The sequence below is a fragment of the Chelmon rostratus genome, chromosome 1 (assembly GCF_017976325.1).
Source record: "Chelmon rostratus isolate fCheRos1 chromosome 1, fCheRos1.pri, whole genome shotgun sequence".
Classification (NCBI taxonomy): domain Eukaryota; kingdom Metazoa; phylum Chordata; class Actinopteri; order Chaetodontiformes; family Chaetodontidae; genus Chelmon; species Chelmon rostratus.
The window spans coordinates 30,471,629-30,499,022 of NC_055658.1; the positions used below are offsets into that span (position 1 = coordinate 30,471,629).

Consider the following 27,394-nt stretch of genomic DNA (forward strand, 5'->3'; position numbering starts at 1 on the left):
CTCTCTGGATTTTAAGGCTTTCTATGCTGCACCAGCTCTCACGCAGAAAATAACAAGAGTTCAGACGAGAACATCGGATGGATCAGAATGATCAACAGAATCGTGATAACGAACATTCACACCGACTGATCACTCAACATTATCTATATTATTGTAGTCAATGTGAACATGTCTCTGACACAAAAGCAGTGAGGAGTTGAGACTTTTTGGGAGCTTTCTTGTCTGCACAGATCAGTTTGAGCTTTTCTGGTTCTTTGGGTCAATAAAAGAAAATTTAAAAAAGCGTGCAAACTAAATGCATTCACGAAAGAAGGTCTAATAAAAACCAACACATCAAAAACGGCTGTAGGTTAAATGCACATGCAAGCAGCAACTGGAAAAGGACACGTTCAAAACCAGGCGTGTCTAAAAAAATCCTTCAGATGAAACTGTGCTGTTTGGAAATGGACTTCAGGAAGATGCGTTTAAGCATCTTCTGATCTGCTGTCGAGAATCACTGCTGCAAACATGAATCTGAGCTGTGATGTCCTCCAACATGACGAGGGGAGGGTGAGGGAAAATAAAAGTACCTCCTTAAGGGTACGGTGGGTGACCCATGTCGTCATGGTTACTATAATAACTACTTGGTTAAGGTTTGGGAGCAGTTGTAGTGTAGTCAGACTCCATGTTTCTATAATGTCACCAAACTTCTTCCTTTGCTCCAGAACGACGGAGTCTTAACGGCTTTGGCTGCCGGCTGCATGTTGCTTTCATTAAACAACAGAGGCTGCTGGTTTTCTCATGGTGATGATGATGTCTGACATAATGTTGGAACATTAAGAAAACAATCCCTGCGAACCAAATGAGAAAATGTCGATGACACCGGTTCCTGATAAGCACAAACATTTCTGCGCTGATTTTCAATCTGATGGTTTGCAATCGTCACGAACTGTCTGGTGTTTTTGTGGTTCTGCGTGCAGCAAACTTTCACCAGAACGAGTGAGGAGAGTAAACAGAAGCTTCTGTCAGTGTGGACATGTCCTGAGCTGCGGGGGCTTCGCACTCCGTTACCTTCCCCCATCAGAGCAGACGCATGCAGCCAGCCTGCCATTAGACCTGTTTACCCTCATCACGCGGCCCTGCTTCCCACTCTTTTAAGTCTATTTCTGCGTGTTGGCCAAACACAAAGAGCGCGCCAGTTTGCCGAGAAGCGTCCAGGATGCTCTGATGCAACAGAGCGCGGCGGCCTGCCAAGCGGCGGCCAAGAAAAGCAAAAGACCAGGAGGGATTTAGTCAAGTGCTCATTTAAATATGAGCGAGGAACAGACTGTGGAATTTGAATGAGATTATAAAGGGAGACGGGCTAGGATGAATTTCAATTTGAGAGCATTACATGTATTCTCCCCCTGCCTCACCCACCTCCCTCCCCCCTCCCTCCCAGAGGTGAGATAATGACTCCCTACAACGAGCAGGAGGGAGGAAGTTGGCAGCGCTGTCGCCACATAGTGAAGCCCAACGGTTATTATGGCACGGCTGCTCCTCCCCTCCTATTTATCTGTGAACACACAAACACATGCACACGCACCAGCAAACATGTGTACACACACACACACACACACACGCACACACACATGCTCACATTTAGGCTAACGGTGCATCGTATCTGAGTGCATCTCACCAGCAGCTCCACTGCAGTGATACGCAGTGCACCTCCAAAACCCCCTCATCACACCACAACCTCCCTCAGCATATATATACTGTATGTGTGTGTGTGTGTGTGTGTGTGTGTGTGTGTGTGTGTGTGTGCGCGCGCGCGCGTGTGTGTGTGGTGATGGTTTGGGCTTTGCCTAATGCAGCTTCAAAGACAGCAGCAGGTTGAGGGAAGACACTGAAGGAGGGGGAAAGAGGCAGATGGAGAAAAAGCAGCGAGTGATGGGGGGGGGGGCAAGGAGGGCGAGCGAGGAGGGCGGGGGAGAGCCGCCTGAAGGAGAGAGGGGAGGGGGAGAGGAGAGAGAGAGAGAGAGAGAGAGGAGAGGGAGGGAGGGAAGGTTTATCGAACAGCGCTGGTGATACAGAAGTTTCAGCTCTGCGCTTCACACACAGCCAGGACAGACGACCGCGCGCACACACACTCAGGTGAGACAACTCCTCTTCCTCCTCTTCTTCCTCTTCCTCTTCTTCTTCTTCTTCACCTCCGTGTGCTGGTTTTTAAACCTTTCCGCGTGCTGTAATAGGATGCCGGCACTCAGCTGCGAAGGTGAGCGCAGCGTGAAAGCAGTGAACTTGAGTGCTGCGTTGCGCTGCGTAAACGCCGGTGCGTCGCTTGGGGGGGGGTCCTGAGGGATGAATGTCAACAAGAGTGCAGAATGTGCTGCGAGTGTCCAGATGAACTCCCAACACAAACGGGGGTGTAAGTGTTGCTGTAATATTAATGGATGCTTTCCTTAAGTGTTGCATGCTGTGCGGGCGCCGCTGGAAAAGCGCTGTACTCTGTGTGTGTGTGTGTGTGTGTGTGTGTGTGTGTGTGTGTGTGTGTGTGTGTGTTTGTGTGTGTGTGTGTGTGCCTTCAGCAGTCGTGCCGCGTCTGAGCAGCATGCATTATTTATCTGCACTGATCTCCAGAAACAGCGATACCTCAACAGTAGCAGTGGGAGGAATGTATACAGCGTTAATATCATATGTGAAAGCTGCGCCGCAACAGCGTACTGAGTGAGGGGAGAGCAGCAACCTGCATCTTTTATATGCTCAGCTGTGCCACACTTGCTTTGTCTTGTTTGTGACATCTTGCCTCAGTAGGCTGCAGTGTGCATGGATATCCTATGGTTTATTTATCTGTCATTATCTGTGGTGGAGAGCCCCGTGGCGGCAGGAGGCGGTGAATGAGGCTGAGGTGATGAGATCTCTCTTATCTGAGGAGGTTGACTCCTTTTGTCTGCAGATACAGTATCTGAATCCACATCAGTGTAACGCACGGCTGCTGCGGGCTACGGATCCATCCTCTGACTCAGTGTGTGCGCGCACATGACACATTGTAAGCGGCATATGCTCATGTTATTTACAGCATCTGCGTGTGTTTGCGCGCCTGCACGCTGCAGCCGCATCTGCCCTCTTTTACTGACGACCGATCACAGCTCCTGATGTGGAGACAGCAAACAAAGACACCAACAGTTAGAAGAGAATTACTTTGGCCCTCATCTTCATCGCAAGGGAAGGAACTCCACTGAAACTAACCTCCTGTAGCGTTTTGAGCTTGCTGCTTGGAGGAGGATTTCAGCTGAGGTCAGGCTGGATTTACAGCAGCTTGATGGACAAGTCACTGAAAAAAAAAAAGAAAATCATTCATGGAAACTTCTCAACTTCTTTGCTGTCTATGTTCAAGTACAGCTAAATACTCAGCTTCCATTTGCCACTTGTGCAGTTTTTGTTGTTCATGACACCCCATAAAAAGACTGTTTCTACTAATATATGCAGATGTTTTGAGCCTTGACAGTCTGAAATCAGAACATATCAACGGCTGGTAAATACAGAGGAAAACACAGTGGACAACTTGTAGGTAGACTATGATTAGAATCATGCAACGCCTGAAGAGTTCCTTTACCAAAACTTTAATCAGAAACAGTCTGTCCTGCTGATTTATGCTGAAATTTAAGCAGGGGAAGAAACAAGCAAACCTGCTGCACACAACAAAGAACAACAGCTTAAAACTACAAACTTCTGTGAGCGGTTAGTGTTTGATACTCGGTGCACGCTTCTGCTGGAGTCTTCTTAAAAGTGGTGGCGACAGAATGTGAGAAGAAGAAAAAGCAAACGCTCTGGCCACCATGCCCACATCCTGCCAAGAAGACATGCTGAAGGTTTTCAGTAGCCGTCATTTGGAGGAGGATCTGTTCACTGATGCAACTGTTACAGGTGTTTTCCCAGAGGTGCCTCTTCTGATGCGGATTTCCAGGGCTGAACCGAGTTCAAGTTGATTCAAGTTTTTTAGCGACTAACACGCCTCAGACTTCTTCTGTTTCATGCTGCAATCATTTCTAGATCTCCTAACACATGAACAGTATGGATGCAGAAATAAAAGGCCCGTTCTTCTCCTACACAGTAACGTACCACACACAAAGTCTCCCCCTGCCTCATGCAATGCTCTGAATTACTGATGCCTCGGTGCAACAACGCGTTTGGCCATTACTGAGTGATGATCCTCAGTGTGATTCTTTTCAAAAAGACTGCAGACTGCAGAGATCTCAGCTCCTGAGGAGGTCCTGGAAATGATTTAGCGCAGTGCAGCTGCCACCGGAGCAGCCCTACAGGGTTAAACCATTTTAAGGTTTCACTAAAGCATTCAGCAAAGAAAAAATAAATAATCATGACAGCAGTATCTAATAATTATGACAACGTAATTGTGAGATCCATATCTCATAATGACGAGAAAAATATTGTAATTCTGTGGTTTATCTCGTACATGAGAGACAGGGAGGTCGTAATTACAGCACAAGATAGCATCTCCACTTTGTTTCTGAGGGAAATTCACTCACCAGACCTTGAAACGGATTCAAGCTCTAACAGTGATGCAGTGCAGGGACGGTTACACTGATCATTTCAACATTTTGCACCAGGCTGAAGCCTCGCTGGTGTTCTGAATAAGACTCCTGAGTGAAGCCGGAGCAGCTAATTACACGAGCAACCTTCTATAAGTCAGCGGAGGAAAGCAGTGGTTTGATCTTTGAGATGCTACTAAGCTGCAGAGAGGGTTATGAAGAGTTTTGCAAAATATAAAATTTATCTTTGGAGAAGTTTCTTAGCCAGATGTAATATCCTGCCTGAAGAGTAAAGATAAGACATATCATATACGTCGTGATGAGCCACCGTCGGACGTTGATTGATCTGAACCAGGCTGCACATTCCTAATAAAACTGAATGCGGGCCATTTGCAAAGGCAGGTTAGCCGAATACACCCCTGCAAGCAACGACCAGAATACTCCGAGCAGATGGAGCTCTGTTTGTTCTGAGCTTGCCAGTCTTGAAACCACAATACGCACCCACACAGGACACAGAAACAGAATGCAACCAGCCACATGCCAGTATTGACCAACTGCAGGTGAGTGTGTGGTGGAGCAGCGAGCACAGCAGTGTGAAAACGAAGTGAGAACTACAAGAGCAGCAGAGATGCAGGCGGACTATTTTAAGCACTGACTTCGCACCTCCAGGTTTGGATTATTGTGAGTGTCTGTTATAAACAAGTCATAAAATAAGCCCTGAGCAGGGAGACATGACAGCGCTGCAGCAGAGGAAGAACAGGGAGTCATCATCTGATAATCCCTCTGTCGCTGCACTTATCTGTCTCCTGCAATATACTGAGCACACACACACACACACACACACACACACACACACACACACACTTTACTCTGTGAACCAAAGGTTAGCCTTCATGTGACCTGAACCTCCATCCAATCCCAATTAGAAACAATCCTTCAGTGGATTCCGCGAGTCCAAGTTCCTCTGTGTCGTCCTGAAGACGGTTAATGACGATGAGTTTGCGTACTTCTATTATCTACATTTTCCCAGAATGCAGCAGTATGAGAACGTCGAGGGTGTGAATTTGCTGCAGTGCTCAATAATAAAAGTGTAGAAGGTGGAAGAAGTCATAGTGACTTGGTGGAACTGGCTAGAATCTTGGTTAGTTTGGTTCTTCAGTAAGTTGTCCCTGAGGTGCCGTCCAGGTGCTTCATGTCTGTGTTTACTGTTGGTCAGACGCAGGAGACGAGTGTCTGAAATATCAGCAAATTCAAGTCGGAGAGGTTCGGGATGGTTTTGTTTGCCTCGATATAAGATGCACAATATCTACAACGGTGGCGAATGAAAAGTTAGTAAAAGAAAGTTAAAGTGCCGACGGCGGCCTCTCTCATCTGCTGCTGTTCCAGGAAATCACAGCACAACACTGAAGTGACGAAATCACAACCAAACTTTACTCCTGGACAGTCTTTACAGGGTTTGTGTGTGTGTGTGTGTGTGTGTGTGATTTCTGTAAGAAGGAGAAATAAATGCAACTTCAACAAATATGCAACAGTTGGCTGTAAATGTTTCAAGTGGAATTAGGAAACACAATAAAAACAACTGCTTATTTACCAAATTAGGCTGCATTCAACCATAAATCCCATCGATGTACCCTCACACACAACATTAAATGTTTGGGTAAACTAGAAATGTAGCTAATGCAAACAACATGCTATGTGCTGAGATTAAATGTGAATTTACTAATACAACAATCTTTCATGTATGAAATGGTTGAAAAGGGCACAATGACTGTAGCACACATGAGCACAAGCTCTGCACAGGTGAAAGCCAACATCATAAACACTGAGCTGGCCCCGATTAGCAGAACTAGCAGCAGCGAATAAGAAAGGAGCAAGTCACGTCACTAAAAGACGGAAGATACCTGAGACTCTATTAATCTGTGACATAAAGTACTTACAGTTCACTGGACGCACACAAAGCACAGACAAAGGCAGGGCAGCCCTGGTTTAACTCTACTAGCTGCTGGAAGTAGCTGCCGGGCTCTCATGAGAAGCATCTTCATGTGTTGTAGTGAGGAGATGGAACATACCACTCTGAGAGGGGTGGGGCGGAATAGTCCAAATAATACCGGCCTTTGTAACAGATAGCATGACCCAGAATTTCCCCTCTTAGATGCTGTTTCTAAAGATGTGCTCAGACAGAAAATGGGACTAATTTTAAAGAAACAGTGGAAATGTGAAGCGTGAAGCCAGCGACCCTCAGCGAGCGGCGTGGAGGTCCTACAAACTCTGTTTTCTCATCCCAGAAAAACTCTGAAATAATCAACATCAATAAAACACGCGACATGAAGTTTGAGTAACACGACGTCTCAGTGCTCACCTTGGACCTGCATCTTATCAGTCCACATCTTCAGCCTCCGTTGTTCCGGTTTCTGGAAGGTGTGTGTGCTTCGCTTTCTGCTTTATTTGGATAATGCCAGCTCGATAGAGACAGGGAGGGCATTAAGGTCAACTGAACCCGGGATGCTGTGGTCAGGGATCAGCCTTGATTGATGGTACCTGCCCTACCAGGTGAGCAACCAGAGCGCCTGAGTTTAACCTTTAAACAAAGAAAATAATGAGTATGAACTTGTGTTGATTGATGACGGTTTTTGAGGGTTTTTCCCCTCTCTCGTAAACTGGGGGCATCAAACAGACATTTATCGTTCCTGGCGGATGATTCTGGCTGTTCCTCTAGTGCCACCTTGAGTTGAAACCATCGACTTAGTGGATTGTGTTGTGCAGACGTTCATGGTGCCCAGAGGATGAAACACCAACACTTATTGCTGATTTCTGACCAATTCTGCAAACTGTTAACACAGGTGTTGAGCATTATACCTGCTAAACATCAGCATGTTACAGCTGTCACTGTGAGCATGCTAGCATGCTGACGTTAGCATTTAGCTCAATGCTAATGCAAAAGCTATGCATTCAGTCAGTGACACCAGCGGTTCGATACGCTCAGGGTTTAAAATGTGTTTGTTCGTGAGCTGAACGTCCAGAAACTGAGACAGTGCAGATGAGAGTTATATGAGGAAGACAGATGAAATCACTCAGTGGATTAACCATGACGAGGTGGATAAACCTGTCTCTGCTCCTCCTCTGGTGTAAGATCACTGAATATCAGTGAAAAAGTAAAATGGCGGCTCTAAAAAGAAGCTTTTTGACTCTAAGAAACTGACACCAAAACCTGGCGTGATGTTCTAGATCACACAAACAGGCCTGTTATCGCCGTCGAAACAATTCACATGTTTTCTGTCTTCCTTCATTTATTTATTCTGGCTTGTTGCCCAGCAGGAGAAGAAAAACACAGAATCAAAGCGAGACGGTTCACTAATAGATGTTTGTTGGTGTTTAAGTGTTTTTTTCAGACAACCCTGCACTCACATTGTAATCCCAAAGCAGATCCGTGCATGACTGACACTTGTGTGTTTGGTCGTCATTAGCACACACACATGGCGAGCAGCAGCCGGCTGCTGCCTCGCTCGTGTCTGTCGCCGCTTGATCGAACCCTGCCGCGTTTCCTGGCACGACACCAGGCTGCCGCCGTAGTTTTGCCTCTCCTCTCTCTGTCTCTGCAGTCGCGTCGGGTGAATTGACAGCACCGAGTCTTTCTGCTCCAGGTTTTCTTTGTACTGAGACTGTGGCAGGAGGAAGGAGACGTTCACAGGATGGATCAGAGCTCGTAGAAATGGATCTTCTCTGTTGTTTGCTTCAGCTGACAAGTCTGGCCTACGCCTCAAAATCTTCCTTTCTGTCGCGTTCCTTCTTTTCTGTCTTTCTCTCCATCCACGCCGTCCCCAGGCTGGTCCTGAGTCTACAGCTGAGCAGGCAGCTGACAGCATGGTGACAAGTGTTGAGGATGAGAAGCAGTGGAGGGAGGGAGGGAGGAAGATGGACTAATGAGAGGGGCAGCCACAGCGGGGCTCTGTCACTGCACCTCCAGATAACAGCCCCCCGACTCGCTTTGATATCTGTCCCAAGTGACCAGGTCGCTCCATCTGCAGCTCGTACCACTGAGGTGGGGGCAGGAGTGCTTATTAGCCACTCGTGCTTTTTTTTTTCTTTTGTCCTCTGTGCACTTGTAGAGGGAGGAGGAGGAGAAGCAGAGGAGAGTTCGCCAAAAGCAGAATCGGGAGACGATCCAATAACGAGGACGGATGGGAGGGCGGGATTGTTTATTCTAGAGGATTAAGGTTCTCCACCCGAAAACATCCTCCACACTCTGTGTTTGTCTGCAGCTGCAGCATGTTGAACATGAGGAGCTGCAGGAGGAGGCGACGGGGAGAGACTGGACCAGATATGATGTGGAAAAAACAGAAAGCAACAATGATTCAATACATCTAATACACATTCGAATATATGGATTTTTCTTTAATCCACACGACTGATGTCCTACATTCAGATATATACGTTAAATATGTGGATTATATGAGGGAATCATTTGAACACGTGAAAAGCAGCATTAATTCTCTTGTTGTGCAACATATAAATTATGCTGGCACATCCTGCAGTATATTGTTTTATGTATTTCACATTACATTTTAATGTAACATTACCTAATGTATGCCGATATATCCCCTCGCCATGAATAAACATTGTCGTTCTGCTGCGGAGCTGAAGATGCTTCCTGACATCCTAACCCAAAAATATGCAGTAAGTAATAATATCCATGAAGCCTCTTGTTTATTTGTAGGCGCTGCACAGCAGGGTGCAAATCTTTCCAATTCTGTCACTTAAAGCTCTGGGATTCAAACAGCTGCGTGGTTTTCAGGTCTGGTGCTTTGAATCAGCACACGAGCCTCAGAGGTCAGGGGGTGAGCTGGATGTAAAGCAAGTGAAAAGATACCAGCGCAAGTTGTTTTTTGGGGGGAGGTAAAATGGGTGGTCAATGTGGGAGTCAGCTCTGCAGAAACTGTGATCAGGCGCTTTTGTCTGAAACAAAACCCGCAGATATGCTCCTCCATTGTCCTCATTACTCCAGCAGCTGTGGTGGTTGTGGCTCAGCAGGCAGGCAGGTGGTCCGAGCAGGACACCGAACCTCAAACTGATCCCGATGCTGGCTCCGCTGACATCGGTGTCTGTGGGACTGTGAGAGCGGCTGTGAGAGGCAGATCCTGAAGTGCTTCAGATAAATGCAGCACATATGCATCTGATCCCAGCACCTTCATTACCTCTCACTTACCGCCACACATTTATCCTGCAAACAGCAGAATTAGCTCAAGTCATGTTGGACGTTGGTAGAATTTGGGTCGCTGTGCACTGCGATTAGACAACATCTTAAATGAACTTGTGCCTTTAAATGTGCATCCACATTATTTCAGTTGTGTTCAAGCAGTTTTTAAAGACGAGGAGAACTCACAGTTTACAGAGGAGCAGACACTTCCTACAGCTGGAGGGCTGATTGTATGAGCTGGTGGAGGTGATGGTGTGTGTACATGTATTGTCTCCAGCTGTGCGATGTGTGGACAGAAAATGGAGCCTCCATTGATTTCATGAAAAGCCAGGTCCCTGACTGAAATCCCAGTCATCTCCCTCGAAATCTATTTAAGGGTTTCAGTTTCAGTCAGCACAGGAAACGCAGAGCCGGATTTGTCCCAGATAAAGCCTCACGGCCGCTGCCTTTATCAGAAAGTTCACTTCAAAACCAGCTTCAAAAAGAAAGGCAGCGAGAAGAAAAAGCATCAAATATTTATAAATCCAAAGTTTGAGGGACGCTAAAGGTATTTTAGTTCAGAGTCCAGGTGCTCGTGGTCAGTTCTCGCTGGGCTTTCGTCTGCACTCAGGCCTGTTTATATGAACTGAGCAACAGAAAAGTCTGTGGGCTTTACTCTAAAGACGATCCTGTACAACACCTGAGAGCATAATCACTCAGGACCATCCTGTGATTTCGGGCATCCACACCTTTATTTCCCCTTTTAAGATTACACATCCTTCCCGATAATGGACATAGGCAGAGCAATACACTGATCACTTTGATGTCCATCCACGGTCAAAGTGCACATTTTGATATTGACTTCTAGTCCGAGGTGTGAACTTTTATATCCACCCTCCCTCAGAGGCCTTTGCTTTGATTTGGCCCTCCCAGCAGGTAGGAGTCTGACTGAGGCGGCTTCAGAACATCAGTCAAGCCCTCCAGCCTTCATGGAAAACTGAGCTGCAGTATTGATCATCATGGAAACCTTAATGTGCCGGGATTTCTCTGTGCATGCAGATGGGATCAATATTCATTTCCTTGTGTTTTCGCATGAAAGTGATGAGAGGACGTGGAGGACAGAGATGGTTTTGTGCTCTTGCTGATAAGATCTGGGTGTTTTTTGGGTTGGAATCAGTCATTCAGCTCACTGGAAGAAGCAGGTAAAACACATATTGATTTTTATTCTTTTTTAAACTGGCGACATTCAATAGATTTGAAAGGTTACTGAAACCTGCCAGGGGGGTTGTGCTCTTACTATGTGTCTCCCACAGTGTACTGAACTATATATAGGACTTATAAATCCAGCCTGTGGTAGATGATGATGGTTTAAGTGTGCTCCGGTACAGTCTGGTAGCTGTTTGGTCTGATAGAATAGAATTGGTCATGATAGAATAATGATGACAGCCAACATTTCGATGCATGTTGGAGGATAATTCTGGTTCATCGCACCTCGGGTCTTGTTTCGGTCCTTCCACTAACATTGCTCTCACCGAGTTAACTGTCTTGACGGAGTAAAAGACATGAGCAGGTTTTAAAGAAACTCCCAGGCTGGCCAAGCTTATTTGGAAGAGACAATAAGGTGAGGTGTGTGTTATTTCCCAGACTGTCCATTATAAACATCCATCACAGTTTATGGGACCGACTCCCTGGTTCAACTGGTGATCTGCTGTGCTTAGTTCTCCTGTGTGATGCAGGATTATTTCAGCTGTGCTCAAAATGAAGTGCTTTCAGTGCGCAACAACTGGCTAAACCATTGGCTGTTTGCAACCATCCTCTGATGCCTTGTGAATGTCTGCTGTAACAAAATTTGTGCCAAACTCATGTTGTAAATGTAGACATACATCACTGGCTGAGTAAAAACTGCTGGTGGCACTCGAGGAAAAGTCACCAAAGTCGACCGGCTTCATCTTCCTATGTCCTTTAACGTCTGCACCAAGTTTCACGCAATCCGTACGATGGTTGAGATATTTCAGTTTGCACCAAAGTGGTGGACAGACGGACAGACAGCCATCACTAGAGCCATGCTGCTAGAGTTTAATAAACAAATAATCTGATGTTAAAGTAAAAGTCTGTCTGTAGCCTGTGATGGATGTCTACAACAAACACTTTGGGAAACAATGTTACAGCTCACATTCATTTTCTCAAATAACTTCACACGATTCGTCATATTTCTCCGAACAGTTTGCTACATTTTCTAACTTTAGAGAAAAAACGAAATAAGTCACATGTGTGGACACATTTCATGTGTTTGAAGCTTAAAACATCATCAGCTCCATTGTGCCAGCAATGTGTGGATATAACTTCTCTATCCCTTTCGCTCTTACTGCTATTGAAATAGTTTCAGTTTAACTGTATAATATGGATCAAGGTCAGACAAGAAATTGCTGAAATGCATTTTGGGAAAAGTACATAGTCACAAGAGCCTGAGGGGAGGATGAAGCTTGAGGGAAAGTGCAGGGTACAGAGGTTCATTTGGTTCTGTACTCCAGTACTTTGGATTTGAAATGAAACAATGGTCATGCAGTTGAAGTGCTGAATCTGATGAACCATGTAGAAACTGAAGCCCTTTTTTAAAACCGTCTGAAAACCTGCAACAGCCGATTTCTTGGTGGGTACTATTAAAAAGCTGTTGACACAGCACTGACGTATCATCATCTTTTAAGTCGATATGGAAACTCGTTAGCAAACAGGTCACTATTTGCACATCTGGCAACATCATCATGTGAAGTCATGACGAATTTAAGTCTGATATTCTCTCTCTTTTAGCTCTGTTTTTGGTCTCCACCAGCTTCTGAAGGACATATCTGGCTCTTTAGCTGCTGAATGCTCCACTCTGCTCACCAGCTGGTCTCTAAGTGTCTGTCTGGTGTTTGCTGCCGAGCAGGTTGTGTACAGTGGGTTTTTACAGAGTGACGAGAGCGAGCCAGAACAGTCAAGCTGTAGCTAATCAACAAGCTAATTTCACTATAAAGCTCCGTGAAGCTGTGAGGAGCTGCAGATTCAGGCGATCGTTCTCTGAAGGTTCGTCAATACTAACGACCCCTTTAACATTTAATGCTTTGTTCATGTAAAGATATCGACTGCTGCCGCTTTAAAGTAAAAAGTGCCACGCTGCTCTGCCGATGTGGACGTGAACACGAGCTGAAAGTCAGTGTTTCAACCTCACAACACAATGTGAGGTCCTGCGTGACAGCGAAAGAGGACGAGTTTTGCTTAAATCTGCATTAATATCCCTGTTGGGGACATTAAGCAGAGACGGAAAACCATTATCATGAATAAGGAAATCAGTTTCCGTGGCCTTCGGCATGTCATGTTGCTGCTTGTTCACATGGTTCGATGAGCATCCGCGCTAAGACAAAGTGTCAAAGGCAGTGAGTCATTTTCAAAGGCACTTTTACTCACATGGCAGTGGGAGAGGAGCAGGCAGCAGCCTCCACCGCTCCACCCTTTTGTTGTGAGGAGATGAAGGGGGGGCGGCCTTGAGCTGGAGCTTCACAAAGGATGTTTGTCTGAAATCATGAAGCAAAAGATGTTTCATCCCGTGTGTGGGCAAACATTGGCATAAACGAGGACGTACGCCTTCAATACACGATGCAGGTTGTTTGAAGAATATTCTGTGAACGTGAGACCTCCACAAAGTCGGATTTATAACTAAAACTCTTGTGAAATTAAGCATATTTCACATTTGTACTCGTGAATTTACTGCTGATGAAAAATGCACAGAACTTGAAAAGGCAAAAATTACTTCCTTACCCAGAGATGAGAGGATTGACAAGTATAGAGCTGTTTAGCCTTAGCTTAGCATCATTTTCACAATCTATCATGTTTGTTCAATGAACAAACATGAACAAAAATGTTAAAGCAGCAATTTGTGGGTTCAGGGACAGTTGTCCAACATATGTTGGAGCTAATTTCTCCTTTCGCCTACGTGCAGCACCTCCAGCTGTAGCAGAGGTTGCCAGATACAGTAAAAATCACATAACTTTTACATTCTTATTCATATACAGATAAAAAGAAAGATATAGCTTTACCACTGTCTTTGTGCTAATTTGACTCCAGCTCAGGAGACAGGGGATGGCTAGCTTAGCTTAGCATAGAGACTGGAGGCAGGGGTAAATAGCTCGCCTCAGTACACGGTGCACTATTGTGTGTTGACTGTCAACTGTATCTGAGTCTGCAGCATATAGCGCTCTACAAATGTTCCCAACAGTGGAACGAAAAAATTACTGTCCACTACTACTACTACTTTATACAAAACAATCCCACAATGCATTGCACCGCATTTTACAAATCATGATGAGCAAACTACTGAGTACCTGTTATATCAGGAGCAGTGAATGAGTGAACGAGGGACAGAACAATCCCACAGTGCAAAGCGGCCCATTTATAGATGCGATACGATTACACCGCTCGACACTCGTCGGTGATGATGCAAAATGACGATGATCCCTAAGTGTCTAAAATAATTTACTGCTCATTATGGATCAAACCACGGAGTGTCCATAGGGAGCAGTGAATGAGTGAAGCCAGTGTGTCTGGCTGTCCGGCTCACTACAGTGCTTAACTCCCCATAGCTGTTTCCTCTTGCCTATAATATTGATGCTAGGCTATGCTAATTGTCTCCTGCTTCTAGCTCCATGCTTAGCCGACAGATATTGGTACCAACCTTCTGATCTAACTACTGGAAAGAAAGCAAATAAGCAACAATCCCAAAATGTTGAACTGTTTCTTTAAGATAAAATTTCCTTGTACGTTAATGAAGGAGCATGAAACAATAACTAGTGTGTGCGTGCCCACCCATGCATCTGTGCGATGAGTGTTTCTTTGTTATTTTGGCTTCGGTGCAGACGTGCTCGACTACACAGCGGAACAATAGTTGTCTCTGTGTGGCTTTGATCTAATGAGAGAGGGGTGGGGGATATGAGCGAGCAGCACAGAGAGAGAGGGTGGATGTTCAGGGAGGCAGCGAAGAGAGATGGATTCAGCCTTGGATCACGCTGATAATGAAACCGCTACTCCAAGACCTGATTTCGCTTTGGCTCGACTGCGGGTGGCTTTTGAGGATTTTCCCAGAAACAATTGTGAAGATAGTAGTGGACGAATTCAAAGAGTATTATTACCAATCAGAAAAAGAAAATGAATTACAGTGCAGTCACAAGGACTCACAAAAGTATGGACTAGATGTCAAAATAATTACATTGTCCCCCATGCTAGAAAATAAAGCAACACAGTACAACAATAATAGATTCAGTAAACACAGTCCACATGAGTAAAAGTAAAAACACTAAAATACATAACAGTTCACCAAACAGTAATAAACAGTGACTTAGAATGTCATATTAGCAACACACTGGCCTCGGATAGCTAGCATAGTTGCTAGCTTGGTTAGCAGCAAACAGCAAGAATGCAGCCAACATGGGAGCGCCAAAAACTGCAGTTCCTCGAATGGCCACTTGAGGCTGGCTCCAAAAGTGAGTCAATCCCCATAGACTCCCATATTAAAATGAGCAACTTTACAGCAGAAATAAATATGTTTACAGACTCGTACAAAAAAAATGGTTTTGGTCTGTATAGCTAATTTCCATTATATTTTTATAACGTTTATATAACTTGTTTAAGTTATATTAAGGCTTAAAGTTATGCCTAATTATTGGCAAGATGCAACAACTGGAGTCACTGACATGAGTTTCACAATGGCTCTTCAGAAACCCGTGACCGACGTCAGAGAGGCTACAGCTTCGTTTTACACAGTCTGTGGTTGATGTGAGCTTGTTTGCTAAAAACAGCTGTTTCAAATTAGGCTGATTAGATCACTGAGTGTGAAACACACAATAAACAGGCCATAAAACCAAAACAATGAGCTAAAAGAGGCTAAAAAGCTCCATTAAGCTGCAGTGAAAAATCTGTATGGATTTGACCCTACAAGCAAGCCCTCGGCGCTATTCAAGAAGTCAGCTGATTCTGAGGAAATATAAATGTGGCTATAAGCAAAGAACTGAAGTCACTGCAGAATCGTCAACTAACTCCAGTCTTAGTAGTTCTGAGACAAATTCAGGAGCCCCCAGCTGAGGTTAAATGGCCTCCCGAGACATATAGATGCTGCTGCCGCTGCGTGTGCTCTGCAGCACGAGGAAATATGAAAACATATTAACAGGTTCTCAGAGCAGACTTAAAGGTAATATAAACTAGTAATCCTGAGCCAGCCGGTGAGAGTCGGAGGACGGTTGTTTTGCTTCAGTCTGAGGGTTTATGTGTTTGTTATCACCTTGAGCAGATGGCCCAGCATGGAGGAGGATTCACTCACACACACACAAACACACACTCAATGCACAACCACAAGAGCACTGTCTCACATGCATATCATGCATGCACACACCCGACACAAGGCTGAACACACACACGCATGCACGCACATACCGTGCACGCAGAAGAGCAAAGGATAAACTACACACAAACACACACTGTTGCACCCACAACCACACACACACATTTTTTCACAATATTAAAACAGGGCACATGCACACACAACGCACATTTGCACAAAAACACGCCTTTAATCAGCACACACACAGTCACACATTTGTACAGCAACAGCAACCTACACAGCTCGGACTACACAAACACACACATCACCACCCCCACGACAAAGTTATACTGACCACACACACATTTACTGTACATCCAGTAAATACACAAATAACAGTCACACAACCGAACAACTTCCCACATCTTCACATTTTATTCTGAAACCACGCACACAAGCGATTTTGTCACATTTGTTCAGCCCTCCTTCTCATCATCTCCTCCTTCTCCGTCTTCGCCTTTCATTTCCTCTCCCTCCTCCTGTCCTCCGTTTCATCCCCGTCTCAATCATCAGTTATTGATCTGTCTCCAGGGAGGAGAAATCAGCCTTTCTCCTTCCTCTATTTTTAGACATGGGGAAGATCTCAGGGAGAGCCACAGCCTCAGAGAGAAGGAGTAGAAGCTCAGATGCAGCTGATGGTGAGGTGGTGGTTAATATGATGGCGAGGCGATACAAGAGCTGAATAAAGAGGGAGCCTGTAAAGTAATGAACCGGCTGATGTTCAGCTGGATGTTTCGCTCACTCCGATGTCGACCACACTGATATGCACATGTACAGTCGCTTTACATAGTTTTGCCTTTTGAGTTAAATTCAAAAGAGATCCAGGAGTTGCAAACGATGGTCATTGTCTGTGAGACACAATCCACAGTTCAATTTCAAAAATGCATGAAGGTCAATCTAAAAATAAGGCTGCTTTTGAAATCCTTCATAAGTTGACCTTTTGGAGACAAAGGGAGTTCAGCTGACAGGTGTCTGCTGGCTTGAAAACACACAAATAGCTGCTGTTGTGTGGAGACATGGTCCTCCTGTCTCTCACTTGCACCGTCTGTCTTTTTCTTAGAAGGACACATGAAGATGATTCACCCTGAATGTCAAACACTGTTACAGTCTCAGAGATTTTGTAGATACGAGGGATCAGGTGACAGCGTTTGCTGGCTGAAGTAATTATGCAGCTGTGGAGGGAGAGGTGACTGTCGAATGAGGGAAAGAGTAGAATATAATACCTGACTGAAGGATTATGACATCGATATTAGAGGATCCTGCGAAACCCCAGATTACATTCAGTGCCAGCGTTTTTAAAATCTCTGCAATGATTATGCAAAGCAACAACGATGCAGTTAATGGAAATTTAGCTTTTTTCAGCCTGGTGTATCTCTCATAAATATGGCCATTGCGGCTCCACTGCATTTATATCGCAGTTTTTCTTTCTTTATACTACAAGTTTGCCTCACTCATCCACACGCTCACACACCAATGGTGGCAGAGCTGTCATGCAAGACGGTGGCCTGCCCATCGGGAGCAACTCGGGGATCAGCATCTTCCTCAAGGACACTTAAACACACGGACAGGATTGAACCACCAACCCTGGGATTAATGGATGACCCACTCTTCCTCCTGAGGCACAGCTCATGCTGACTTTGCAGTCAGCACAGCCAGGGCGGGGTGCACACTTGTCTCTTAGCCTGACTGAAAGTAAAATGCCCATTGTGCCTGCCTGCATACAGATCTACGGGGCAAAGTTAGCAATGCCAACATTTATGGGAAATTCACCAGGTTGAAAAATGAAAAATTCCTTTAAGATTGAGGCAAGCTTGTGAAAGAATGCAAACATTACTTGCAGGTTTGTGACAGCGTGTGAACTCTGGTTTGCAACAAGTCAGACATGCTACTCCACCAACTCCACACCCTCACTTCCCACCTCACTCCATAAAGGACACACTGCTTCCTCTATTGATACTGGACGTAAATCTCATGGTGCAGAGTTGTCCTCGGGACACTGGGCTGCCTTGTGTTTTGCCCATCAGGCATTGCACCAGACCCGCCCTCCTCCCATCATGTGTGGTGAACACACACACCAGCGGCCCTATTCTGCTGCTCCAGGCATCACTCAGCTGCGGGGAGTCACCCGTCCATGCAGACAGTGACTGCTCGCCTGAGTCCAACTTGCCTCGAGTGACCCCCCCCCCCCCCCCCCCCCCCCCCCCCCACAGAGTCCTGCTGCCAGGGTCACTGAGGCGTGCAACACTTCATCTTTCAGGATAATGCCTCTGAATTAAATTAAACTGGCAGAAAAAAAATGTTTGAAACCACATAATGGCACAGAAGAGCAAGGATCCACACGGTTTTCAGAGCACAAATATCTCTTAATGGTTCCTCAGGAGGTGTTGTTTGTGGTTCTGTTAAAGGAGTAATGACTCCTCCTGGTTTTCTGCCAGTAGCCAGTATTGATGCTGTTGTTGGACTGTAATGAAACTCATAGATGGAATGACTATTAAAAATATTTGTTTCATTTCAAGTCATTTCACACAGTGACGAAAGGGACCGTCAGATCAACTGTCGCTGTAAAAGCTACAGGATTTCAGACATTTCACAACACTTTGCTCAAGATAAAAGACGAGAGCCAAAAAGCAAAGCTCTGGATTCAAAGACAAATCTCCATTCCGTCCCTGCAAGCAGCAGAAAGAAGACACGATACGAGCAACCGAACCAGTGTGTTCCTGCTCGGTTGGTCCGTTTCCATGTCCGCATGCTGCTGCCTCGAATTGACGAGAGTCGGGTGGTTCGATCATCTGGTCGCTGAAGCAGCTTTGTTCAAGCAATCCTCACTGCAGCCCACACGATGGTGACATGAGGGGTTTTATGCAAATGTACACTGACGCAGTATCACAGACCTGCTGGATCAAGTAGTGTCTCACAGCAAACTCCCTAATATTTGTTTTGCAATCCACCATCCATGTGCTTGTTTACTTGCTCGCTGGAAACCAGCACTTCTGTCGGACAGCCGTGATGGTACAAGAACCAGGCTGCTGGCGCAATAGTGCGAAAACTTGAGCATACATTGAGTAAAATTAAACCTTGAAGGGTGGGTGGAACCGAGACTGGCCACATTATGACTCTTGTCCATCTGGAGCAAAGGAGGATGTCGAGTGACGTTACTATAGAGCCAAAGTCTGTGAGAAGATGAGGCGAGGGGAAGGCTGCTGTTCATTTCCTGTTTCCATCAGCATGACCACGTGGTTATTATTATAGCTAAATTGCCAAAGGTCCTCTAACCTCACTGAATTCTAACCAAACCCACAACATTTCCCTTCCCCTGACTCTCTACCCATGTCAAATCACACCTGAACAGTAGTAATAGTGTCATCACATCATAGAACAGATTTATTTTGCAACTCTTTTGGAAGGAAAATGAGTAAACAACGAATGCCGCGAAAAAAAAAGGAAGCGTCAGGTGGAAAACAAATGCATCTTTAAAATATTGTTTACACATCCAAATCCCGCTAAAGGTCACGTACAGTCACGCAGGTGGCTTTGCTTATTTTGGCTGTTATTGTGCCTGTCCTGGGGTGCAGACAAAGTGTGATTATTCCTGCAGATTAGCACAGCTCTGCCCAAATTCTGAGGAGAAGTGTAATTACCCTGAAACTGTTAAAAAAAAGAAAGTAAGAAAGAAAACAGTCTCTGAAGACAAACATGTAAGTGGAACGAGGATGACAAAGGGATTTATTTACTGCAGCACATTGAAGTCAACCACCTTACCAGAGGTTGCTAAAGTTTAAACAGTCTGACCACTGAGTAACAGTTACAGTAGAACTGTGAGGAGAGCCCAGAGCAGATCCAGGACTCACTGGGGGAGAGCTCTCTAAGTCTGCTCGAGTCTCTGCAAATCCCCCAGGACAACCTGCAGGGAGCTGCTGGGCTGTCTGGGCTGCGAGGCTCATCCTGTGGGGATTTTAGCTCAGACCCAGATCAGTGGTGAGAAACTGGATGGAAGGATGGATGGATGGATGGATGGATGGATGGATGGAGATTAGCACAGTAATTATCAAGAAAAAAATGAAATTAATAACATAATTCATGGCATTAATCAAATTCATAACATAATCTGCTCACTGTATTTATCTACTGAAAATGAACAGATGATTTCCTTTAGTCTCTACGCCGGCAGCTGGCCATCGTAATTAAGTGCCGGTGGTCACATTAAGTTTGCATCAACCATAATTTGCTGGAAGGTTGCTGGTTCACAAACAGACGAGCAGGAAGTATCACCATTGTGAGCGAAAAAATTAAGATACAATTAACTGTCGTCTTGAGACAAGTATCATCAGCAGCTTTCATCGAGATAATTAACACGTGCAGGTTCCAGTGAAGCCGTGTCGCACGGTGAGGCTCACATGAATGTGTTCTCTAAATACTTAAACATAATGCAGTTATCGTCCAGAAACACAGTGTCAGGGACATTCATTCAACAACCTCCATCAGCTCCTGCTGCTGAGGGACTGACGGAGCACGAGGTCAGGGCTCAGCAACCGGGCTTCATTCAGCCCACCTCAGCTCCACCCACGCTCCACCTCTCATTTCTGGATGAGCCACTGTCACTGGGCTTCACAACGGCTCTTCAGAAAAATGTGGGTGACGCTACAGAGACTTTGTCCATGTTTTATACGGTTTATGGTGCTAAAGAGCCAATGTTAGCATGCTAACACACACATAAACATCACATCTGCTGACCATGACCGTGTTAGCATTGTCACTGTGAGCATGTTGGCATGCTTTTGTTTCTCAGTAAAGGGTTGAGAGGAAGAACTACAGAGTTTTGCAACTATAGTTTAGACTGTAGCAACTCACCATCAACTCAGTGTTTTGCACAATAAAAAATGACTTTTTGCCTTTCAGTTATTCCAACAAATAGTGTGTGTAAAACTGTAACCCCAATCAAACATATCATAACAAACATGTCAGTCATATGGTGCATACACAAATACATTGAGATATGTTTAAAACGGCCTAACACTCCTTTAAAATGGTGCATTGACGGAAGTAAGACAAAAGAAAGCGATTTGAAAAAGTGCATGGCGCTGCACTTTTTGGTATTTGCATAGACTAATTCTGCTGGAGTCTATTCTCTTCAGCTCCGTTCCGTTGCTCCTCTCTGTGCTTAACTCCCATGGGCGCTCATTACGGAAGAGGTTTGTTTGATCTATTCTTTCATTGCTGTTTGAACCTGAAGCATCACACTCTCTAAGGAGTGCAGTCTGTTGACACGACTGGTTAAAACTGCTGCCATTACACAGACTAACAAACACTATTTCTTAGTGCAAGCTGCCATTACACGAACAAGCTGACTGCTGCATTGTCAGTTTTGTGTGTTTTTATGACTTTAGGCTCCTATTAAAAACACTGTGTGCTTGGATTCATAAAGGAAAGTTAGAATAAATGCAGCACGCTGGTGCTGCAGCATCTTTTGCTTTTGCAGAATGGATTTCTCCGCCTGCTGCAATGGGACAAGTAATCAGACAAAAACGATCAGTTGTGCCTCGGTGCCTTAAGTACAATTAACTGCTATAATTAGTTTCCATTTAAAGAGGTCGATTTAGTATAAACATACAAGAAGAACGTTTAGTTTCAACAGTAAATAACTTCGAGGCCTTCGCAGTGAAGCGCTGCGACTTTGAAAATAGATTTTGTTCACGATAAATATCATGACACTGGCTGAGATGTGTCATCGTTCAGTGCTGATGCAGTCATTCAGTGGTGAGGAGGAGGCCGCCAGAGGCAAACAGCTTATGATAAGCAGTGATTCACACCAGTAACAGCAAATAACATGATCGCTCCTCACAAGATAGCACAGTCTGACACACACGCATGCTTTCTGATGCCAGAAATGTTCCTAAAGGCAACATCAGGATCTCATTTCCACTCAGGTCTCCAAACTGATCTCAACACAAACCAAATGAAAAAAAGGATGTTCTGGATGTCATCAGTGCACCATGAATCTTAATATTAGATTAGGGGTTTTGCCATCTGGTAAAATCCTCTGCACAGGACATACCTGCAGTTTATCGCTCTAAGCTCCTTTAAAAGCCTCCTCTCTCCTCTGAGATGCATTTAAGTGATTGGAACATCCTCGATGATGGTGGAACTCAGTCAGTTTCTGGGTCACAGGCTGCAGGCTGCACGAGTGATGACGGGAGGAAGCATAATAAACTGGAATGAGAGCAAGCAAAGAGGTTTGCAGTCAATACCTGGACTTCCTGCCATAGTGAATAAAACCGCTGAAGCCTCTTACATCATTAGAGAAGACTACAACAGCTAATCTAGTTGCTTTACACAACCTACGTCTTGCCTTCGTCATTAAGGAGATGAACATCTGTAAATGCTGTGTCATACATTTCAAACCAGTCATATTATCCTCATGTCGGCTGATAAACTGACCGTGGGGCAGCTCCTCTGGGTCTGTTGCTCTCTACACGATTCGCCGTGTCTCTTTGTTGTCGGGGTGCTTTGGGAGCGCTGACAGCTCCACCTGAGTGTGTCTGCGTCCTGCCGGTTCATTAGTGGAGGACCATGAGACAATGAGAGCACTTGTCTCCGCTAATAAAAGACGCATTAATACCTCCTCTACAGAGAGCGATCTGCTTGAGTTCCTCAAACGCAGCACAGGGATTTTGTGTGTGCGTGTTTTGTCTTTTAGGCACATTTATTAAAGCCTGTTTTGTGATGTGTAGATGCATGCTGGCTCCTCTGTGTGAGTGTTGTCTGTCTGTCTGTCTGTCTGTGTGTCAGGTTTTAGTCTTTTACCTCCAGACCTCACTGATGCTTGTGAGCTCGTTTCAGTCAAGAGGTGTTTTTTTTTTTTCTCTTGCTGATGCCCACATTTCTCTCAGATGAGGCGTTTTTCTAGTAGTGATGTGTTGTGTTTAAGGCTGTGTTTCGAACCTCTGTGCTTTTTTTGGCACTGTCTAAAATGCGCCTGTAGCGCCAAGCATCAAAAACCGGAGAGAACAAAAAGCTGGTGTTCAGCGTGTGGTCAGGGATTCTTTGATCAGATCGTTCCTGATTTAAATGATGTGATTTATTCTGGAAATGAATGAAAATATGAGACTTATTACAGATATGATTACAAAAGATACAATCAATGAGCTGCGAGTCTGTTAGATCTGTTAGAGTTGTGTTACATGAAGTTGCGGCATCACGAGAGGCGTGAAGAGAGGTGAGCTGCAACTTACCTCAACAGAAAAATCAATGCACATCGTTTTCCCAGCGTCCTCACCGCTCATTAGTTACCTTCGCCAGGTGATCTGAGCTTTCTTCATATCACATTAAACACTGCAGCCATGCCTCGCCTGCCCCATTTAAAGATCTGAGGGTTTTCCACGTGGCTAAAAATTATGACAGTCTGCTTTTTGAATGTTTCCGCAGATACAATGCTGCTCCCAGCGAGCCTGCTGATTGGCCTGCTGTGCCTGAGCCATGTGGGGGGTGCGTGGGGTTTTGCCCGTCTGCTGGATGACGTGGAGCTGCGCTCGGCTTTCTCTGTGGCACGCACCAACAGCATGGAGGGCGGGCCCAAGATGACTGTGACCTTCGACACTGTTTACGTCAACATCGGAGGGGATTTTGATCCCAAGGCTGGCATGCTGCGCTGCCGTATCCCCGGGGCCTACTACTTCTCCTTCACAGTGGGCAAGTTTCCACACAAAGACCTGTCTGTGATGCTGATGAAGAACAGGAACGAGGTGCAGGCCATCGTGTACGAGGAAAACGCCGGAGAGGAGAGGAAGGTAGGTTTCGGGCCTCTGAATCAGGTGATGTTCTTATGAGTGGCGGCTTCCTGTTTGGAGCTCCAGCCAAGCCAATCAGAGCATTTGTGGGTGGAACCGAAGTTATCAGACTGGCACTGCTGATATTCTTTGTTCAACAAATCCCATAAAAACCAAAACCAACAATGAATGTATCTCCTAACAAGTGTTGTGTGTGTATCACAGTCTGATAGAGCTTCTTCTTCTGGGCCATTGAGCTCTATCGTTGTCCAAAAACGATTAAAAACTCATCAGTGAGCCACACTGTTCTTCCTTCATTACCATGAACACACACACTGTAGTGTATTTTGACTCAATCCCACAGACACCATCCTGCTGCCACAAATACTCATTAAACCACCAACTGCAGATCAATCCACCACCGAAAATAGTCCCCAACAAATGCTCTATTTGCTCCTGTTTCAGTAATGTTTGGTAAAATCTACAGTGAGCAGCTGTTCTAGGAAATGATTTAGCCTTTTAGTGAAGAAAAAGGTATATATTTGTGACCTGTTTTTAAGATTTGCAAAGAGCAGGGTCAGGATGTCAGACTGACATATTGTTGGTTTGGGGGTTAGTTTAGTAGTTGTATAATGATATAGAGAGCACATATTGACGATGATGACGTCATTAGATGGTAAATGAATAAGAAGGTAATTTTAGACTGAATGGCAAAATAGAAATGGCCATTCAGTCTGAATATCAGGCTAATGATCCTTAAACGAAAGAAGTATAAGAATTTCTTAAGCTAAAGAAATAGTTCAGCATTTTTAGAAAAAGGCTGTTTTCTTTATCTTTAGAGGTGAACTGTGGACAGCCAGGCTAGCTATTTCCCCCTGCTTCCAGTCTTTGTGCTAAGCTAAGCTAACTGCCTCCACCTCCACTGCTGTTTCACTGGCAAGAGTCAGTATTTACGCCTATACGTACGCTTATTTCCCAAAAAAAGTGAAAGTGCAGGATTCCTCTGAGCAGTCAGGTCAGCCTCTGGTTCAAATAATGGCTGAAATCTGTTCCAGGAAGGATTTTTTTCCCCCTCCAAGAAAATGTTTACAAAGGTCTTCTATCATGTCAAAGCGCTCCAGGTGTCTTACAGTGCGATATGGCTCTTATCACAGAGGGTGTGTTTGTGTTGGGGTGGCGAATGAAAGCAGAACAGAAGGGATTACACAGCAGATTCCCCTGAATGAAGAGCCGCGTGAGGTAGATGATCGGATTATGTTCGGCGTCTGTGCCGTCATGTAAAACAGAGCTGGATGTGACTCGGCGGCCGGGATAATAAAGTCTGCTTCACCCCTCAGGTGCAGAGCCAGAGCGTCATGCTGCAGCTGGAGTTCGGTGACACCGTCTGGCTCCGTCTCCATGGTGACCCTCGCTACGCGCTCTACAGCAACACCGGACACTACACCACCTTCAACGGCTACCTCGTCTACCCCGATACCTACGGCTACCAGACACACCACCACCAGCATCACCCTGCCTCCCAGCAGCCCCAGCAGGACAACACGCCCCTGTTAGACAGCAACCAGGCCACAGAGCATGGCAGGTCTGCATCAAGAGACACGGAGGAGGAGAAGGAGCTGCAACGTAGGGAGGAAGAGGAGGAGGAGGATGAGGAGGATGAAGAGGATGACCAGAGATCTGCCTTCTCAGTGGGGCGCACCCAGAGCATCGTGGGAGTAGACCAAGTGGGCATGCCGCAGCACCAGCCGGTCAGCTTCGACACAGCGTTCGTCAACATCGGAGAAGACTTCAACGTGACGGAGGGGGTGTTCACCTGCCGCGTCCCCGGGGCCTACTACTTCTCCTTCAACGTGGGCAAGCTGCCGCAGAAGACGCTGTCCGTCAAGCTGATGAAGAACCGTCTAGAGGTGCAGGCGATGATCTACGACGACAGCCAGGGCGAGAAAGCTCTGCAGAGTCAGAGCCTGATGCTGTCGCTGAAACCAGGAGACACCGTCTGGCTCTACTCCCACCAGAGAGACGGCTTTGGGGCTTACAGCAACCACGCCAAGTACATCACATTCACCGGCTTCCTGGTTTATCCGGACTTCCCCGCCACCACCACCACCACTAAAACCACCAGCCAATCAGATGTAAACAAGAAACCCTAGCTGCAGCACATAGGCTAGGGACTGAACATTGTGGGAGGAATTCATGCAAAGTGGAAGAGTCCAGAAAAGACGCTGGGCAGTGTCTGAGTTGGGTGGAGAATACTCGTGATGAGCGTTGCTTCGTGGGCGTCGTTGAAGATTCCTCTTCATATGAATTCCTTCACAAAATCACAGGGACTGAGGACTGAGGGCGGAGCTTAAATGAAAATCCCTTCAATTTCCAGCTAATGGCCTCCCAGGATGTGACTCCATCGCGCTCTAATGTGCAACCTTGAATGACAGTAATGTGAACTGTAATTAAATATTTCACTCTGTAATGAAAACTCAGTCATCACCTGCTCACCTCTGTGTCAGACGAACTCTCCTTTAAGTTAGTGCGACCGCCAGAAGGCACACGGAGTTAGCTTCTGTACGTCTCAGCTCAGAAAAACGACTCAGCATCCACATGATTTAATGTACTTTATACTTAAATGCTTGTGGGTGCAAAAGGTTGACACACATCTTCTGGTGCAATTCAAACTAAATACTTACTGCTGTGTTTTGAAGCAGCCAGGTGCATTACCTGCAGAAGTGGAGGAATTGGTAATCCTGCACGTTGCTTTCGCCTGACATGAAGGTGAGGCGGAGGAGTGAAATATTTCTGTTAGTGCGTTCGTTCTCCTCGTCAAAGACTTGGTGTTTCTGCTCGTGTGTAAAAAGTCACTTTCTTTTTTGTCTTTAGAGGCATGTGAAAACAATATGAACAGTGTGTTTTGTGTCAAAATGAGTCTCTCTTTTCATCATTCCGGGGTGTTTCTCGCCCTGATACTCGGCACAGTGGGAGCAGAGGACAACGGGACAAAACTGACGTAGTGTTGGGGAGGTGCAGACTGCAAATCCATCCAATACCGACTGTTGACCACATGCCACCTCTGGGCCTGCGGGGCTCTGGACCATAATGCGATTTCTAATTCTAGCAGCGTTTAATTCATTTCTTCAGAGGGAAACCACTGTGGGGAAAATTGAATTGCTTCTCCCGGGCCGCTGTAATATGCATGTCTGTTTAATTTCACACCGCCGGGAGGAAGATGATGCTGTTCAAGTTGTGATGAACCTTGACTTTATGAAATCACCTTCTCTGGTGGAGAGTGAAGTGATACTTCACTGTGATTGAACATTAACATTTTTTTTATTAGAGCTAACTGGATGTGAATTTATGAGATATAAACACAGCAGTGTACAGCAAGCAGCCCAATTTCCTTTTTAAAAACTGATTTTAAAAAATGACTCAGCGAGAGAGAGACAGAGACAGAGAGCACAGTTTTCACTTTCATGAAATCAAACCAGAATATATTGGACTACAGTATTAAAGGCTTGTTTTGGGCCTCCTCGTCACCTGATTTCTGCTGCCA

The 27,394-nt window shown here is 45.5% G+C and overlaps 1 protein-coding gene across 1 annotated transcript; it reads left to right on the forward strand.

Moving 5' to 3' along the window:
• The first annotated feature begins 2,095 nt into the window (after positions 1-2,095).
• Positions 2,096-26,003, forward strand: c1qtnf4 (C1q and TNF related 4). The gene is made up of 3 exons (XM_041942375.1): positions 2,096-2,115; positions 23,513-23,874; positions 25,191-26,003. The coding sequence occupies exons 2-3, from the start codon at positions 23,518-23,520 to the stop codon at positions 26,001-26,003; spliced, it is 1,170 nt and encodes a 389-aa protein (XP_041798309.1). The 5' UTR covers positions 2,096-2,115; positions 23,513-23,517.
• The last annotated feature ends 1,391 nt before the right edge of the window (positions 26,004-27,394 follow it).